Here is a 19,746-nt window from a genome sequence, read left to right as displayed (position 1 = left end):
CTTTTTGAGCTCACCTCCCTTGCAAATGGAGCGAGGCATTAGATGGCTGGAAATTCCCCCTGGGGACATACATTCCCCAAAATGCCTTGGAGAGTCCAACCTCCAGTGCATGGCCAACCCTCTCCAGCACAGTGATGTGGGGAGAGTTGGTAGCTCCTCCAGGGAGGGCTTTGGGGTGAGCTGGAACCTTGCCCCATGGGGTAGGGATGCCAGACAGCGAGCAGGAGCAGTGTCAGGACTCTGCCGGCTGCATTTTGGGGCTGTCTGCAGCACTTGGTGTTTGTTCTGCTTAAAGGTGAGCGATCAGAGACAAACCCGCAGTGTGCGGGTGGCTCGGGTGGTGATTGATATGCAGGTTAGGGGATTGTTTCATATGTTGTGATGTGAATGTTCTTCTCTCCTACTCTAAATGGTTGGTGTTTGCCAGTTTGTTTTGTGATCTCAACCACCTGATACAAGCTGCTCATCTCTCCCAGATGGGCTTTTTGGTGGAGCCTGAGCAGGGGCTGCTGCCTCCGGGAGCCAGCTGCCGCAAGTCTCTGCTGCTGGGGAAAGGCTCGGCTGCTGGAATTTGGTCCTGGGATTTCCAGGTGGTTTTGTGCACCTGGGTCCTTCCCATGTCAGGGGGACATTAGGGACGTGAGTGCCTTTTCGCGTTGGTGCGTATGTTCTCCTGAGCTCAGGAGGAATTCCTTACCAGGAGGCAGCATCAGGCCGTAAGTTGCAATCCCGAATGTAGGAAGAGAGGATGACCTGGTTAGTTGTGACAGTCACAGTCCAGGTAGGAGCACAGCATCGGTCCGTACCTCCTCCACGGTGTAGCACACGACCCTCAGGGTGACCCCCAGCTCCTCCGGGGCCATCAGCATCACAGCACAGAGGGACAGTCTGCTCGATACCAGTTGACGATACTTAGAGCTAAAGATACTCATCCCCCAGTGGGACCAAAGCTCTGGATAACTCACTGCTGCGTTTTGCATCATTACGAAGCAGTAACTGGTTTGAAAGTGGGGGGAATGGATCCTGTAGCATCCCTTCCACATAACTCCTGACTGGGCAGCTCTACGTACTTGGGGTTTCGTGGAGAAAAGAAAAAGTTTGCATTATTTTGCCTGGATGAGGCCAATTTTTAACTGCTGTTACAGTAGTCATCAACTGAAATCTGTTTGGGTTATTCCAAAGATGGTTTTGGCACAAAGGTTTTTTTGGAGTGGCTCCCATGTAAATCTGAAAACTGGAGGGGTTTTATTTTTCACGCTGACAAATGGTCATTTAAGCAGGAGATTTTTAATAAAATTAGCGAGAACTGCCCATGTAAAGTGAACCCACCTCCCTCACCTATGTTTTTCATGGAGTGGAAAGTAAACACTGTTTAGCTTTGAAATACGGCTACTATTTTGACAGATTCCTCTTCAAAAAGTACTGCTTGGGTTTCTCTTTAGCCCTATTATGCTGTCTAAACAAAGTTAGATCTTTATTTTGTAAGCGAAGTGAAAAATATGTCTGCATTTCTCCAGTTATTTGGCAGGAACGTAGCACATACTCGTTTTGCTTCTACTTTTCTTTCTTTCAGTGAGTCCTTTGGGCAGGAGGGGTTCCTGGCTTGGCAACCCCAGGACTGTACATGCTCTGTTAATCCAGACTCAGGCAGGTGCAATGCGAATTCTCTCCCCTGCTCGCCCAGTACATTTCCACTGCAGCACATTAAGAGAGGTTATTCCTTCTGACCCAACCAGCTTTTAAAATTGTTGCTTTAATAGCTGCACAACTTCTCTGGGTTCAACCTATGGGCCAGACTCTGAAAAACCTGCATGTCTCACCTCCTCATCCGTCAGCCACTCACATTGTGGTTTAAGGGCAATATCCTTCCTGCCTCCGAAAATTAATAGAAGTTTTAGCATGTGTTTCTTTGGGAAAATGATCTAATGGGGTAGGTAAAGACTGTTGGAGTATTTCGCTTGGCAATACAAGTCATACTTTTATAGGGTATTTGTCCTGTTTACCCAAGAGGAATAAATGCAATAGAAGTTCAAAGCCATTTAGGAAACATTGATTTTTAGCTGAGCGTCTACATAGCTAAGAGTTATATCCCTGGCTTTCCATAGGCAATGCTGGTAGTCTTTCCTATTCTATTTATGTATGTTCAATATACTGCTTAATTTTTATATCTTTGGGGTTTTTCACCCCCTCACAGTGTGATTGCAAGCAGTTAGTATCACCGAAAGGTCAAATCAAATCAAAAGTCTGCTTTAAAACGCTCCCGGTACTGTTGCTGTCAAACTTGCAGGTGAATCCTTCCAGGACATGCTGTAGTTGGTGACAGGTGACACACTCGAGGTCCCCATGGCTCCTGGAAGGTGTTTGAGCAGGGCTTGGGGTTCAAGGCCCAAATTTCTTTTTATATAACCTATCAGATACAGATTTTCTTAACCTATAGAAACTTTAGCCTACAGTTAGCCAAAAAGCAGCCGCTGTTCTCCCTTCAGCTTGGAGTTGTTTGCAGGTCTGGTCCAGGTCTCCACCGCAGGGTTGTGCCCATGGGGAACTTGCTCACCGCAGCATCCCTGATGCCTCGTCTCACATGGAGTTTTCCTTTTTTTCTGAAAAATGCCAGAACAAACTGGGAAGAAGACAAAGGGTAAGAAAAGTGACCCAAGAAGGAAAGGAAGAGATGGTAGAAAAAGTAGTCCTGAGAAGACAGAGAAAAGGAAATCTGTCAACGAAACTGTATTGGGACAACTGGGTAAGTCTGATTTTATGGGTGCAGAGTTGACCCGTGCCACTGGCAGCTCCTTGTTTTGGGGAGCAGGGTTATGAGTCCCAGAGCCCCTGATCCCTCCTGCACGTCGGTGGAGATACTCCTGAGGCCAGGGAGCCTCCCTCGCAGGCATCAGCCTGAACGATCCATTACGGTGGCTCTATGGGAGGGAGACATCCCCATCCCTGGTAGGGCAGAGGGTGTAAAATCCCCCCCCACCCCGCAGCCTCAGGCTTGCGTCCAGACTGGGAGAATGTGTTACAAACCCAGTCATGTGCTGCTGAAGCATGATTTCACTTTCAGGTGATAAAATCAGACTTACCCACCCCGCAGTAGGGCTGATCCCCTGTATCCACTGTGCTGTGCACCGATGGTGGGTACAGCACGTGGGCTGTGCTTTTTCATGGCATATACTGTCCAGGACTGTGTGCTTGTGCTGGTCGTGCTGGCGGTCCGGGAGCATCCAGGAGGGAGGCACAAAGCGTGGCTGGTCTCCTGAATTTGCTCGAGGGGCCAGGAGATACAGGCTGCCTCTGCGGATGCTTCACCCACCTCCAGCTCTTCCCCATCAGCTATAACCTACCACCGCTTGGCAGCCGATAGGTCTGGGGGAACTAAAAGAACAGAACAGAAAGGTCTTTTTTGTCAAGATCCTTGACAACTGCCTATGGTTTTCACATTGAATTGGGGTTTTGTTCAGCTTCCTCTGGCACTGTCACCTCCTCCAGCACACAGGGCAGGAGGTGATGAGTTCACACATGCTCAGCTGCTCCGTGGGTGCACAGAGGTTGCACTGGTGCCATGGGGCACTTGGACAGTCCAGGGGTGCTATAAATCCTGCCGGGGGGTACAGAGAGTTTCTGAGGGAGGTCTGGGGATCTGGACCACCCTGCCTTGCCCTGCTTTGCCCGTTGCTCGCCCTGACTCTGCTGCGTTCTGTTCAGCTTAAAGCTGTTGGGTTTTAGGCAGGAAGCCCTTTGGAAACAGGGCTTTTGTGCTCATCCTGTCGCTGCACTGTTCTCAGTGGAGAAAGTTTCGATTTTCTGGGGCAAATTTTGTCAAATGATGGAGGGCTGGGGCATCTTTGAGAAAAGCTGCACTTTGTGAGCCAGGGAAACTAGGCAGCTGACCCAAACCTACACTGGGGTCTTTGTAACCTCCTGGATTTAAATTTTAAGCGTTTGAGGCATCACTTGAGGCAACAGTCATCAGGGCAAGGCTGAGGGAAGGCAACCTTGACAGTGCTCTTGCCAGCAAGACCTCAGGCTGTTCCATTCCTGGGTACCAGGCAATGCCTGAGCTCATCCCTGTTCCTGCATCCCCTTCCCTGGATTGGGCTGCCGGGGCAGGTGGCTCACTTCTCCAAAAGGACCATGGGGACCTGCCAGGGGATGTGGGACAGACACCTGGACAGTGTTGTCTCCCAGGAGGGCTCTGACGTGACCCACCACCCCAGTGCTGCCCTTGAACAGCCCTGGCGTCACACAGGGTTGTTTGTGTATCCCCGGGATCATTGCTGCTCACAGGGGAGCATGATGCAAATTTATCATCAAGATGGGCAAACACTGCAGGTGTGAGTCGCCCTGCCCATGCTGCTTCTCTTTCCCTCACCTGTTGCTAAATGAACTGCTTTAAAAGGAAAGCTCTCACCTGAAATAAAAAATCAAATCTAATCCATAAAACCAGCTCTGGTGTGGAACCCAGGGGTTTTTGTTAAGGGGATTAAAACTGGGCTTGCTGGTGTAGGTGTGTGCCTTTCCGGTTGCTAATTAGACCCACCCTACAGTGCTCCCCTTGCTCTCAAAGATAATCATTAGGAAGTTTTTTAGCTTTTCCCATTCCAACCTGTCATCTCTGCTCCTCCTCTTCAGTTTTCACACCTCTTGAGTATTTGGAGATGTTCTCAGACCTGTCTCCCTCCCTCCTTGCCTTTGCACACAGATTTAGCACTGGTCCCATCACTCTGCTGCTGCCCGGGGTTTTGACAGCACATTGGTAGCCCAGCAGCAGCTGGTCCCTGGGGAACCCCACACCCCTTTCCTGGGCACACGTCCCACTCTGGTAGCAGTCACCAAATTTTCAGGCTTACGCTCAGATTGTTTGTCTGCTGCCTTTGTACGGGGATGTGTTTTCCACCCATGCTGGGGTGGGTTGGGGCTTGGCATGTTTGGGGCAGAAAGATGCTCCGCTTAGATGTGGGGAGGTTCACGGAGTGTTGGGTGGGGGACTGTGCGGGTTGTTGTGTTGTGACCTCAGTGGAGCCTAAATTCAGCATTAGTGCTGGAGTAAACTCTTCTGTGCCCTGGTACATTATGGGTGACTTTTTGAGTGATTCTCTGGTGCCAGGGAGGCTCAGTGAAGTTGGTGGTGGTGTCAAAGGGCAGTGTGGCCATTTCTGGCTCCTGAGTCAATCTTACCCTTTTGTTTTTTCCAGGCTTGTCAACCTCCTTCCCCATCGACGGGACCTTTTTCAACAGCTGGTTGGCTCAGTCAGTCCAGATCACCGCCGAGAACATGGCGATGAGCGAGTGGTCCCTCAACAATGCCCACCACGAGGACAGCACCCCCGGCCTCTCTGAGGAGCTCCTCCAGGACGAGGAGACCTTGCTGAGCTTCATGATGGACCATTCCCTCAGGTCCCCGTTCAAGCAGAGCGAGGCCACAAAGAAAGTGAAAAGTAAAACGAGAACGAACACTAAGAAAAAGCTGCCCAGGAGCAGCCCCCCCGCCGTGGGTGGGAGCCACCCAGAGAGCTCGGAGCCCTGGACTAATAATGCCAGTGACTTGTCGGATGATGCCACCAAACCCTTCGCTCCCGAATCCAGAGCAAGCAAATCGGAGAAAGGGGTGGTGAAGCTTCCCTCCGACCGCAAAGGGACGGGCGAGGTGAAAAAGGCCACCAACAAGGGCTCTCTCCCAAAAGCTGGTGAGCCTCACCCCCCAGCCGGGGCAAGGGGCTGCGTCAGCAAGGAGGAGGAGGAGGAGGAGGAGGAGGAGGAAGAAGAAGAGGAAGAGGAGACGCCAAGCTGCACTCAGCCAGAGCCCAGCCCCACGGCCAAAGTGCCTGACTCCGTAGGTAGCCCCAAAACCGTTGTGCGGTTCAAATTACCAAAGGAGAGCCGAGGGACTCGGAGGTCGCAGCCCCCCAAGCCCGACGGTGCCGGCGGAGCTCCCTTGCATCGTTTTGATGCCGAGACAGACGGCTACTTCTCCGACGCAGAGATGAGCGACTCGGACGGGGAGTCCCGCAGCGGCAGGGCACAGCGGGGACAGCTGGATGCTGCCGGCGAGGACATCGTCAGGATGAGCATCCTGGCATCCTAATTCCTCCCGATCACACCGGCTCGACGAGTCCTCAACCCAGTTACAACTGCCATGTCCAATTTCTGCCTGGTATCATAGCACGGGGGATTTTTAATATGTGTATATAGTTGGAAATTCGGCACTGTTGTCTTTTTTTCTTCTCTATACGCCTGTGATACAGCTTCAGCTTCACTGACATCGATGAGCGTGACAGTCGTGGTCCCTCCCTGGATCCCCGCTGGACCCCACTTCCCGGGAGCGCAAGCTGGCGCCCGGTGGGACCGATGCCGAGGGTGCCGGTACCCGTGCTTTCTGCAGGGACGACAGTTTAATTAATGGGCATTATTTAACGAGGGGCAGATTCCTGCCCAGGACGGTTGCCCCCGAAGCAGGGAGCGAGCGGAGGGTACGGTAGCAGAGCTGCAGGAGGGGAAATCCCTGCCTGCCTGTGCGTATGCGAGGAAGCAAAATAAGTGATACTAAAATTAAAAAAAAAAATGATTAAAGCACAAAAAGCTTGTTGGAGGGTAGTGCTTGGGGTGGAAGAGAGCAATGTTATGTTTCTATTTTCAGAAAAAAAACCCCTCGGTCGTTATTTTTCCCCTCACCTTTCCATCTGGTCAGGATCCGTCCAGGGGCCAGGATGCAAAACTTCTCCCTATCCCTGCTTTGCGGGTCGACCCTGTTGAGGTCGTCAGAAAAACCGAAGTGATTTACTCAGGTGAACTCATCAGCTCTTAGCAAGCTGGAAAAATGGAAAGGCGAGGCAGGATGGAGGAAAACAGCATCCTTTAAAATCACCGTGGGGAGTCAGGGTTGGTTTAATCTGGGAGGTTGAGCAAAGTTTTTCTGCCCGCGCTTCTCTCCAGTGCTGCTGTGGTCCCACCATGCCGGGGCAGCACATCTGAAATCCCCTTTCCACAAGGAAAAGCTTGGCCCCGAGGGTAAATGTACTGTCACTGAGGGGAAATGGAAATGCTTGCCTTCACCATTTTGTGTTCCCCACTAAACGCTACAATGGAAATGGTGAATTTATTCCTCCCCATCTTTTTTTAATTTTTTGTTTTAATTATTATTCCTTAAGTCTTGGTTACAAGCTGTTGACTCGTTGTGGGAGGGTGATTCACAGAAGCTGACATTATAAATACTACAATAATTTAATGCATAAAATGTCCCAAATAAGCCTTAAATGTTGTTTAAAAGCCCTTGTTACCTACAAGTCAGGCGAATTTCCATGTTTGCACTTAATTGCACCATTACTTCGGTTTTGGCTTCAAAGGTCACAGTTGAGTCGTGCTACGTGTTTTATTGGAGTGACCCCAGTGTGAGCTCAGGGAACAAAAAAAAAGGAATTCACTGAAACTTTTGTTGTTGTTGTTTTTTAAAAATAAAAAATGTCTAAAAAAAATAATAAAAAAACTTAAAAAAATAAACCAAACCTGGGACACTTCTGCAACCGGTTAAACCCATCACTAAACAAAAAAACCTTGCAATCTTCAAACCAATCCGTCAAATAATGTTGTGGATGCCAAAGAATATTTTGACAGTCAAGCAGCACAGCCAGAAACCAGAAACTTGTCATTACGAAAAAGAATTGGAAGTTGTTTAACAACAAAGGACTAAAGACACACTCATAACACACTGCTGTGGCGTTAGGTTCCGAGCTTGCTCCGAGGGATGCTGCTGCTCCCAGACCGCATCCTGCCGTTTTGATTTCCGATGCTTTGTGCTCATTTCACTGTGAGCTTTCTTTTGAAACTCTGAGACTCCTTCAGTTGATGTTTTAGAGTAGATCATCTTTATCAGCCTTCCAAAGTCCTTATTCTTGATGAAATTGCAGCAAAGATAAGCGATGACAGCCGAGCTCATCCCAGGCATGGCGAGCGGCGGGGGCTTCGGGTGGGACGCACCCAGCCCTGGCTAAGCCCCACACTGACCATGCCTGGGGGGAAATCTGCCTCAGATGGGATAAATGCGACACAAGTTATTAGCAGGAAGAAAAAAAACAAACAAACAAAAAAAATCAACAAAATGGAAACCACCTTTGCTATAAATTAGCAAAATCCATTGAGGTTGGAAATGAAAATCTGCTCATTAATTAAGGCTCAGTGTGTTCAGATAATGTTAAATACAGTAAATAGGACTTAGTTTATCTTATCAGGCTTGCTAGCTTTAGCTACAGTATCCTAGTATAAGAGTCATAACAATAATCAATATGCTGCCTTTTAATGAATCTTGCTTCCGTGTGCTTCACTCAATTATGGTTAAAAAAAAAAAGCAATCCACAAATTTCACTGTACACAGCTCCATTCATCAGCTTCTGCACTACTTGTCTTCTCAGTACAGGAAAGCAAAAAGAGGGAGACTTGAAAGAACAACCAACCCGGCGCCACCAGCACCAGGCAATGAACCAGTTTGAAATGCTCCCCAAAACGTTGTGTTTTGGCATTGGGAGACAGTGTTTAGGTGGGGAAAACTAAAGGGGGTTGTGGGGCCTGTCAGACCCGGGGAGAAGAATGGGGTGGGTGAAATAAGAGAAAAGGGGTATCCATGGAGGGAAGGGGCTCTTTGAGGGCTGTGGAATCCCTGCCTGGCGCATTCTTGCCATCCCCTCACCTTGGATCAGGGGAGCCTGGCATTCAGGAGAGAAAATGCACAAGGCAAATATTTTTGATGTCACTGTAAATGTATTTTGGAATTAATAGAAAGGAATTAAAAGCAAAAATACGAGGGTTTATTTTAGTAGAGAAATGTTGTGTTTTAAAGATGTATAAACTGCAGGAATCGCCATTTGCACTGAGCAGCCGTTTCCTTGAAGAAGCAGCAGCTGTTGTGGTTGAGATGAGGATGCGAACAGCATCATGCGCTGAGCACGGAGCACAGCCCCAGCACCGACCCCAGCCCCGAGAACAGCTCCGATTCCACACACCCCTTCTCCACATCCTCATTTTTTAAACTTTCTTTTGCTTGCACCTGTTTGACGGGGTCTGGGTGCCTGCTCTCCGACAGAGCGCACCCCAAGGCGGGGTGCAGAACGGAGCCAGGAGGTGCAAGCGGGATGCGGGAGCAGCTGCCGAGCGGGAAGATGCTGGTGCAGGGCAGGTTTGGTTGTTCTTTAAGGAAATCCCCCGCAGTTTGCGCCATTTCATATACAAAACAGACCCACTTCACATCAGTTACAGGAAATGATATGAATGTCACAGGAGGAGAAACCCTTCTGTTTTCTTTGTTTCAAAGAACGTGATGTGCCATTTGTTAATATAAAAGAGAAATATTGAAATATATTGAAAAGAGCAATTTTAAATTATTTTTGGCTTATGTTGCAATATTTATTTTCTTGTATTAGAAATTCCTTTGTAGAGAAAAAAATGTATTTTTCATTAATGCAAAAACCTATTTCTCCTTTTTGTACATTTTCCATGTTAGTTAATCCTTAAAGCAATATAATGTTATCAAACTCGTTCTGTGTGAGACTGTATTATGCATGCTATTTGTGTTGCCTTGGAATAGCTGTCTGCCATTATTTTCATCCTGTTTAGGTACAGTGTATGCTTTAATACACATTGGGACCATGGCCCATTGCTTATGAAAAGAAAACCCTTTGCATTCCTCAGTGTACTGGCAAATGCAGTCAATAAAGCAGTGTTTTCTGTGTACCTCGGTGTCTGTGTGCTGAGCAAGGTCACATGGAGCAAAGTTACCTGGGGACCATTTAAGCCATTATTTTGTGAACGAAATGTCTTCCCAGGAAGGTTTGTTGGGCACTGGAAGAGGCTGCCCAGGGCAGTGGTGGAATCACCATCCCTGGAGGGGTTGAGCAGATGCAGAGATGAGGTTCTTAGGGACATGGTTTTGTGCCAGAGTTAAATTACGGTTGGACTCAATGATCTTGAGGGTCTCTTCTAACCAAAATGACTCTGTAATCCCAGGGATGCAGCTCTGTGCATGGGGATGAGGAGGTGGTCCAGCCCTGCTGGTGCAGCCACCGCCTGCCCGCAAACAGTGAATTCCAAATTTCCGTTGTGTTTGCATTTACATTCGTGCAGCCAACAGTTGCTCTGTATGTCTCCTCTTCCCAGAGAGCCCGTTTCACAGGAGAGACAGTAACCAACATGACAACAAAACCAATCCACCAAGAATAGCTCAGCTCCTTAGTCCTGGAGTCCTTCTGGTTGAGCAAACAACTCCCAAATCAGCAGCTGGTTCTTGCAGGAGCAAGGAACAGGACCCAACTCCTGGGTCCCCACACCCGGGCAGTACCCCAGTGCCCATCACCAGGTGAGAGCCACCAGCCCAGGTCCCCGAACCACTGCTGAGGGTCACCGCTGTTCTTCCAGGCGCCCAACAGAGCAGGGACATCATCCCCAGCCACCCCTGGGACACCAGGGTTCCACCAGCAGCAACACATTATCCTTCTCCTACAGCCCAGCCTGAAAAATACTTTCGCAATAAAGTTACAAAAAGCCATTCTTATTTAAAAAAAAAATACAGGCATTAATAGCACATAGGGTTTCCCTGTGTTGCTTGCTTGGGGTTTGCCTATAGTACCCTCCTCACAGATGGTGCTGAATGCCTTGATCGGAAGTGAGCAGGCAAAGAATCATTTCAGTTTAATTACAAAATAAATGTTAGGCTATCCCCAGTATGTTTTGCATAAGGACTGCAAGTGCCACCATAAATACTAATGGGACAAAAGTGCCTCAGTGTCAGTAAATCGTCAGCAATGGGTGTGAAAATGAATTAATTTCCCTTCAACTTATCCTGAAAGAACTGCAGTCAGATCTCGTTTTATTGTGTTTGATTAAGTGCTAGTGGCATAACATAATTTCCCCTAACCATTAAAAACGCTGGTGCTGTACTTCTGCATAAATGCTCCTAATGCAACGAGAGTGTATTTAATATTTACTCTTCCAAAGTTAATACATTTAGAGAAGACATTTTGTGTGCTAAAAATAGTTTGTTAGACTTGTATTTCCATGTAGGGCTGTGAAATGATGTGTCTGCTGTGATTGCAACAGATGAATAAGAAAAAAAATCTAAAAAAATAAACAAACCTATGACTAACCCACACAACAAGGGGAAAAAAACCTCCCACTGCAGCCAACACTGACCCTGGCTGAACCAGCTGGATTTTGCCAGCGCTGCCTCTGCCTTGATGTCTCACCCATCCCAAATTCCACTTGACAAACTCGTTCCTTGTCCATTTAATGCACAAGTTAAATATAGACTTGTGCATGTGACATGCAGGGTTTAACCGGCACCATTTTTCACAGGGAAGTCAGAGTGATGAGAAGGGGCTGTTTTTGTTCACGGGCAGCTCTTTCTGCTCCTGGGATACACCAGAGACCATCCACGGATTCACGGTGGGCAGGTGCTCAACCCCCAGCCAAGCGGTTTTGGGGGCAGAGGGTGAGCTCACAGCTTTGTCTGAGCGGGTGCTGTGGGCACTGATCCTGAATCCTGCAACCAATTTATAGGGGAATTAGAAGGAGGTGGGAGGAATACAGTGCCTTCCAAAGGCAGGAGTTGGGTGCTGGGGGTGTTGTTCATGCTGTGGCTGCCCTGAGAAATGAATCCTGGGGGTGTCCATGAGCTCGGCTTATGTGTGCCGTGGTGGGATGGAGCTTCCCAAAGTGGTTGGATGCCATTTCCCAGCCAAACCCACTATGCTGAGTATCAGACGCAGTGTTTTTGCTCGGGAGAAGCTGTTGTACATTCCAATGTAATAAAGATTAAAATAATTGACTGCCTGTGCTTATATTTGGAGTGGTACTTTATAACACTGACACTAAACACTAGGAGAAAATGCAGAGGTTAAAATTACGGTTATGGCTTGGCTATTGGCAGCCCTGCAATGAGCTTGAAATGGTCTGATCAATGAAATGGAGTTTTCCCTGGGAGGCAGGCAGGTCAAAAAGCAAAATAACACATCTGCAGCCATAACTCTGGGAAAACTATTCCAAGGAGCAAGACGCTGTGTTTGTTTAGGATGCTGCTGCCACGAGAGAGGGACACCGGCCATCCGCACCGGTCTGGACCTGCCTCCGTCCGAGCATCCCCCTGTGCAGGCTGGAGTACCACCAGCAGCTCCAGGCACCCTGCAAGAGAGAATTCCCTGTGGAAAACAAGGTACAGAAACCCCTTCCAAGAATGCTCAGCTAAAAATAGGTGTTTGTTGTATGAGATGTATGAGATACCACAAATAACACCCAGGCTGCGCAGAGGGACTGGCAGGCGGGGGATAAATTCCTGCCCTTAATTAGCAAGCAGGATCAATAAAGCATTTCTAAAAGAGGGAAATCAGCAATTTTTGTAGCTCTGGCTTAAAAATGACTAAGTTTGGGGGATAAAACATAGCGGCAAGGATGCCAGTTCTTGTGCTGCGCATTCCCAAAGACACCAGCCCAGGGGACAGAGGAGTCCCCAGCTCCCAGAGAGATCCTACACAGACCCAGGGTGATCCTCTCCCCACAAAGGGTTGCTTCTGGAGACACGTGGGGAATGCCCTGGTCTGAACCTGCATTTTAAATCCACCATACAGACAGACAGCAGCCTCTGTAGTAGCACAGAGCCAAGCAGCATCGCTGGGTGGCCAGAGGCAGGATGGGGACACGCATCCCCCGTGCCCTGAGCATAGCCTCCTCAGCACCGTCTCTACTCCAGCAGCAAAAGGTGCCCATGGCTGATTTTTTAGGCTTTCTGAGGCACGAGACTGCCAAGGCACAGTCAGGCACAGGGCAGCAGTGCCACCGTTAATCAGCACCGCAAGAGCCAGATATGTGCTGAGCCGTGAGAACTTTGGTCACTCCTCTGATTTGAAGCCTGCGAGCATCTCCCCAGTTCTCTACTTGTGCTAGACAACAGCTATGAAACTGGCTCACATAAATACACCAGGATGAAGAAACACTATAAATAGCTGAGCTCTGGGAGCCATGCCTTCCCCCACCAACAGCCGCATCCCACCAGCAACGCGTGTGCAATGTTTTCCATCCCAAGCGTTAGAAAATAGTGGGTGAGGATGAAGTAACTGTCCCACCTGATAGCGAGGGAGATGTCACTGCTGCCTACGGCTCACAGCTCTCTTCTATGGCTGGAAAACATAACCTGTGCTTTGAAAGTCAGAAAACCTGGTCCCCTTGGCCCAAGCAGGGGGAGCAGCACTGGTGGGCATTACCCTACAGAGGTGTTTCCATCCAGGTCACTCCCATCCAGCAAAGGCAAAGCTGGATGGAAGGGAGCAGCAATGCAGCTGGTTTGGGAGCAACCAGCCACCTGCACTTACTACAGTGGTAACTGGATATAATTATCATTTGAAGACACCCTCAAGCTGAGAAAAGACTTAACATCCCCTGCAAAGCCCAGCTACGTTGCAAACCTGACCCACCATGTGGTCTCTCAGTGGGGATTGTAAATGTCTGACAGTAACTTTCCTATAAAGTCATTTATTCAGCGTGTCCTTTGCAAATCTCCTCTGCTGAACTGCTCATTGAATGCTGCTGGGAGCAAAGCAAGGAGCAGAGATCACCTTTAAACTTCAGAGGAACGATCTCCTCTCCAAGCCTGGTCAAGCTCTACATACTTTCTAGCACTTTAAAAGAGAGTTAAATTAGTTTATCTATACCAGGCCATTCAAAGTTTCCCAGGTTGAGTGGGGATGTGAACCCTTCACACTGTGTTGTTCTCACTCTTGCAGATTCTGATGTCTTTTACCGAATATTCAGATGTTGAGCGATTCTTTATTTAATCACACCATCTTATCTGTGTGATACAAATCTGCAGCTGTGACATTTCAGGGTTATTGCCTTTGCAGCATCTGTAATAACAGAAGGATGAAAAATGTCAGTATGTGCATGGGACAAGGCAAATATGCACTGAGTGTTTGGGGTTGTTCTACATGAAGAGAAAAGAGAATGGGTTGTTTCCCATGTGACAAGTATAGCAGTTGCAAAGGGGAAAACAAAACAAAACAAAAGATTGACATTGAGTATATTTTTATTGCTCTAGTCCTCCCTGCCCTCCTCTCCTCTGGGTTTCAGTAGTATATCAGCAAGAAAGCTGGAAAAGAGCCAGTTAAATGCAGGACAGAATACACTAAACCATCAGGAAACCCAGCAAAGTCTATGTGAAAATGTCCCTTTTGCAGCTCTGCCTGTGAGGTTGCATTTGGGTTTGGCGGTAAATAACAAGAGCGCCGTGGTAAACAGCTCAGCTTTCATGGGGGTTTTCTCTGAACTTCTTCAAAGCGAAGGCAAATTTTGGCTAAGATGCCTTAAGAGCAAAATTAAATGTAGTTTTGAAGGCTGTAGTCTTCACCAAGAGGATGTTTTGGGGCTGGAAGAGGGTGTGCAGCAGGAGGGAGGCTCAGGGGTAGGATGGATGCAGAAATGCGTAATGTCCTGATAAACAAAACTCACACTCTGGAGATGCTGAAAAATGTTTGTTCCTTCATTTCAAGGGAAATGGCCTGGATAAATCAATAGATATTTTTTTCCCGTTCTTCCCTCTCTGTTTTTTGTTCAGCACTGATGATGCCGGTTTCTATCAGCTGCTCTGCTTTCCCTCTGGGTGTGGAAGGGAGAAGCCAACGCTCCCGACAGGAGAACGTGTCACCTTTGGGGTGGTTCATCCCCAACGAATCCACAGCCAAGGCCAGCTCCTCCGGGACTGGGCACAAGCCAGGATGGAGAGGAGCAGCACTGGTACCTGTTGTATTAACAGGGAGAGCGGTTTTTTCCAAACTCCTGGCAGCCGGTGACTGCTGATCTGCGGGGAGTACCTCGGACTGCTTTTATGCACTGCGTAGGGTAAGCAGATTTATTTCCCAAATGAAATATTAACCTCTATGTAACTCCCTGCTTTCTAATGGGGGCACATAGGATGCCATTTATTGGCTTACGAGACTGCTTGATGGCTATTTTTAATACTTTCATAAAAATCTTTGGCATAGCTAAGGATCCCCATCTCCTTACAATTAAGTGGACACCACCATTCGCTTGAGCAAACAGAATTACCTTGTATTAACGAATGCATGGCCGAGTGAGGCCAAGGGCAGTGCTGTCTGCTAATAAGAAGGAAATGCGCTTGTACCCTCATAAAAATCACATTTTGGCCATTTTCCCAGTCTGAAGTTGGCGTTTGCTGGCTGCTGAAGAAGAGATGGGATGCTGGGGGCTGGCATGATGGATTTACAGGCTCCTTTTGCATTTTTGGTTTCTGTATCAGTGAAAAGGATCCCTTGGAAATGAGGGGATCAAGATGCAGGGAAAGGTTTGCTGACTGAAGCTTGAGTGGATCTGGAGGGCTGTACCACTGGGGTGAATAAATCAGGAATTAGCTCATTGCTGAATGACAAGACAGAACCAGGAGCCAGTTCCCAGCAGCAACTGAAACATCTCCCAGCCTCAACCATTGACTAAACCCAGCTCAAATGAGCTTTTGTAGCTTTCTGAAGATAAGCAGCAGGAACTGAGGTCTTGTTGGTAAAACATCTCCATTTCCTTCACTTTGTGCCCCTTTGCCTTTCCCAGGAAGGCATATGGGGCCAGGGCTGTGTGCCATCTCTGGGACATGACCCTCAGTGCTGTCCCACCCTCAAAAAATGCTCCCTCCAGCTGGTCCAAGGAGAAACCCGACTGCAGGCAGCAGTTTCATCAACATTTTGTTCTGAGATTTTGACTCATTCCAACCTGAAAGTCAGAACGAAACTCACAGCGAGGAGGTGGGGCGATCTGAAACACTGAAGTCGGGCTGGGACCAGTAACCAACTGGGAGCCCCAAACGTTGGTCCCCTCTGCTCTCCCATCTAGCATCCTGCTGGTGCTGCACCCCTTTTAGGATGCTCTGGGACCTGATCCCAGCAGGGGGACTGACAGGCTCAGCTCCCCTGTGGCAGAGTTTGTTTTTTCCATCCTGTGACGCTGTCAAACGTACGCCTAAAGGAAAAACCCAGACTGGTTGATGCAGCCCTAACTCTGTCCTCCAACAACTGGCCCAAATCCCCCAGCCTGGACACAGCCTTTGCCCCACATGAGTTGAGTCCTGCTGCAGCTCAGCGCAGCTCGGCAGCACAGGGGGATGCCTGATCCCTACTCCAGCATGTGCAATCAAGACCCAAAATTATCAAGGCAGGGAAGAGAACATCTCCTTCCTAACTGAGATGAGGAGCCTGCAGTGCTGCCTGTCCCAACCAGGGCTCAGCCCCTGCCTCTCAGCTCCCCAGGGCCATTGTCTGCCCTCAGTGCAGTTTTGGCATCTTCACCTGGGAGAAGAGGAAGGAGGTGAAGGCATTGCTCAGTGACACCGAGAGCATCATCCTCCCCACGAAACACGCGTCACCTCCACAGCGCCCAGCCGGTGTCAGCTGAGACACAGGATTGAGCACTCTGCCCACACACTGCAGAACACAGCCAGCCAAAACGGGGTGTTGGGCTTCCCAGCAGCACCCAGCCCCCTCCTTCCTTCCTCCACCCGCCGCTTTTGACAGCCACTGGCTCTGCTCAAAAGGATGCTGAGGGTTTTTTTTGCGGTTCATCTGGGCCAGATGGCTTTAGAAAGAGAAACTGGGGCTTATCTCTGCTCTCCCTGAGTTACATGCAGCTCTCCAAGCAGTTTGTGTCAGGGTTGATGCGGTGGAGAGGGGTTTTGCTTGAAGAGAACTTCCCCTCACCACTGCACACATGCTCTGTGCTGGCAGCACAGCCCTGCCAAGCATCTTCCCACCCCTGCCAGTGGGGACAGGGACAAGCACAGGGCAGGGGACAAAGACAGGGACCCCTGAGGCACACCATGATGCTCAGCCCACCAGCTTCCCCATGCTCTGTGCATGCAGCGCTCTTTACTTACTGATGAAAACAGCTTGAAGATGTTACTGCAATTATTTTATGACTGTTCGAGTCTAATTTGACAGCAAACTGGTGCTCCGACCCCACAGGCAGGCGTCTGTGCCACAGAGCATGCCAGAGACATCACTGCTCCTCCAAATGACACGGGGTTGTCCTCATGTGTCCACCCTGGTGGCTCACCACCCAGCAAGCCGGTGGGTGAGAGCAAGGCTGAACCTGGCAAAATAAATCCATAAATAAATAAAACCACATTAACCACTATTTCAGCAAACAATACAGTAAACCGCAGGGGAAGGGTGGGGATACACTGAAATTTGCAGGCTCTTGTTACATACAGCCACTGTTCAGCTGCGTGGCAGTTACTTACTCATGTTGTTTATGCAGAGATATCGTGCAAATAAATGTAAAGCAGCGCTTGCTATAGAGACTGAGCATAACCCTCCTGATGGGAGAAAGAGCATCCCGCTTTGGCCGCCCGGCAGCTGCCGCATCCCCAGCTCTGCATCATGCAGCTCAAAAAGTACTTCTGAGATCTTTTTCGGATGAAGTTATGGACAGATCAAGCCAGGGGAAATGGGCACTTCTGAACAGAGGCTGAATTTCTTCTGGAAGTAATTGCAGGCACTCAGCGCGTTGGAGCAGCAGGCAGAGATGGAGCCTGGGAATAATACAGTAATAGCCCAAGCCTGAGCAGAAGGGGTTTCTATTAAGTGCAATGCTTAACCTGTAAATTTCCCACAACAACCTGCAACACCTTTCTTTGGCTTTCCTAACACAGATGTGAACCACGATGTGAAATGCCTTTAAAACATAAACATGGCCTAATGCCTGCTGTAATGTTTCTTATGCCACTTTTGCTTCAGAGAGAAACAAGAGAATTAGGCTGAATGGCATCAACCATCACCAAAAAGCAAAACTGGTGAAGCTGCGGGATTAAAGATCATCTAACACAGCTCCCACCTGCAGGCACAGCAGCTTTTCAGGCGTTACAGCTGAGCATCCCACTAGTGCCAGCACCCGCATTTACCTGAAAGGGTTTTTTAACCTTATAGGCACAACTATATTTAATATCTTATAGGAAAAACTGCATTAATAGAATTTAAGGTTGAAAAACCCAATTCTGTGTGAGAAGAGAGAGGCCTTGACTCATGTCCTTCCCAGTCATGACACATGGCGTCACCCATCGCCAAGGCTCAGCCCTGGGACACTCAAAGCATGGTGGGGTCCCTGCATCCCTGTGGCTCATCCTCCAGTCCAGACTGAGGGACAGGGACCATCTTCTGAACTCTGCTTCCAAGGACACATGATTTTGGAGGACTACCAAGAAGCTGGGGTATACATCAGTGGTTTGGATAGTGGCTTTTTACAACTATTTTTAGTTTTTTGCTGATGTACTTGAGTGCTGGGAACCCTCCTGCTGGGTGCTTGGAACCAGTGGAGGCGATGAAGGCTGCGGGTTTCCCCGCTTTTCCACCTCAGGCAAGGCAGGACCGCAGCGATCCCGGCCCCAAGGACAGCCACCACCTGCACAGTGAGGCCCCTGCGTCCTGCACAAATCTGCATTTGATGCTACAACAAATGAAGAACCACTGTTCTCACAACTGTCTGACATAAAAATCATTCCTTAGGAATCTCCTGGAGTGGAGAAGAGAAAAAGCCACCCAAATCTGGGCAGAACACTGCAGAAACCCAGTCTCTGGCTCAGACTTCATCACCCAGACTTCTACCCCCTCTACGTCCCCTTTATCCCCCAGGATGCCAATCCCCACTCACATCCCACACGCAAGCGGTTTCTAATCGAAGGCCACTGCAAACCAGACTGAGATCACGAGCCCATTTTGTGTCAGACACTAACCAGACACAAGATGATCGCTTCAACATAATTATATAATAATCAGGCCCTCATATTCCTGTCATCTGCAACAGTCAACGGCAGCCTGAGCAGAGCTGCTGCTCCTCTGGAAGAGCCATCACTCATGACCGCTAGCTTCTGAGGTGTCAAAATAGCGGTAATTTTCCCTGCGATGTCAGGTGATGGCTGTAAAACAACCCATGGTGCTTCAGCTCAGAGCACCATCAGGGAGCAGCTCCTGGGGCTGTGGGGATGGAGAGGTGGGATAACGTCCCAGCGGTGGCATCGGTGTTGCACCTCCATCAAGTGAAACCTCCTCCTCGCCTTGTGTGAGCAAGTTGTGTAAGGCATAAGTATTTAAGTGTGTTATTAGGGAAAGTTAAATACAAATGGGTACGTACTTTTCCCCACAGGATCAGAAAATAAAGTCTGAGGAAGGAAATGTGGCTTAATCTACCATTCAAACAGAAGAAGATCCAGTTCCTTGAGGTCCAGCTGAGCACAGCATCCCTCCGGCACGTGCAGGGAGCTGGATGTGCTCCCTCTCTGTCGGAGGAGACCACGGCCTCTCCCAGCTCCTCTGCTCACCAGGACGGATCCTGCTCCCTCCCTGCATCTTCCACAGCTGAACAAAATGTGCAGGATTGTCCTGTTTCGCCTGGGAGAGCCAACAGCCCCAGGAGATTGATGCATAAACCCTTTGGCTTTCTCCTTCCCCTTTGGCTGCCTTTTCTCCTGACCAAGTCACAGAGCTCCCCATGCATACACACTTTACTATAACTAGAATGTTTATTATTATTTAACTTTCACAGGCACCGTGTACAGCGTGCAAGCAATCCAGGATTGCTCTGCTGCCTGTCAAAAACCCTGCCACCTTCCTAGTTTCCCAGCGAGTCACTACCATTGCTCCAGCAACACCTCATCAGCCAACAGGCAGGTGGAAAAGAATATCTCATGCAATTAAAGCCATGATTAATCTTACAGGAGAAGAG

The 19,746-nt window shown here is 48.9% G+C and overlaps 1 protein-coding gene across 4 annotated transcripts in view; it reads left to right on the top strand.

The window, feature by feature from the left end:
• Positions 1-9,717, top strand: part of JADE2 (jade family PHD finger 2) — a 78,769-nt gene extending 69,052 nt beyond the window's left edge. For 3 of the 4 annotated variants that reach the window (XM_071814751.1, XM_071814752.1, XM_065848904.2), the window contains 2 exons: positions 2,615-2,743; positions 5,193-9,717. In XM_071814751.1, coding sequence (XP_071670852.1) covers positions 2,615-2,743; positions 5,193-6,082 — 1,019 coding nt within the window. In that variant the 3' untranslated portion in view covers positions 6,083-9,717. The remainder of the gene's footprint in view (positions 1-2,614; positions 2,744-5,192) is intronic. The other variant, XM_065848905.2, reaches the window with a different exon arrangement.
• Positions 9,718-19,746: the final 10,029 nt, after the last annotated feature.

This window comes from Patagioenas fasciata, chromosome 14 (genome assembly GCF_037038585.1).
Source record: "Patagioenas fasciata isolate bPatFas1 chromosome 14, bPatFas1.hap1, whole genome shotgun sequence".
NCBI classification, from domain to species: Eukaryota; Metazoa; Chordata; class Aves; order Columbiformes; family Columbidae; genus Patagioenas; species Patagioenas fasciata.
Note: the sequence above shows the minus strand (reverse complement) of the source record. Positions and strands in the feature narration are given on the sequence as shown.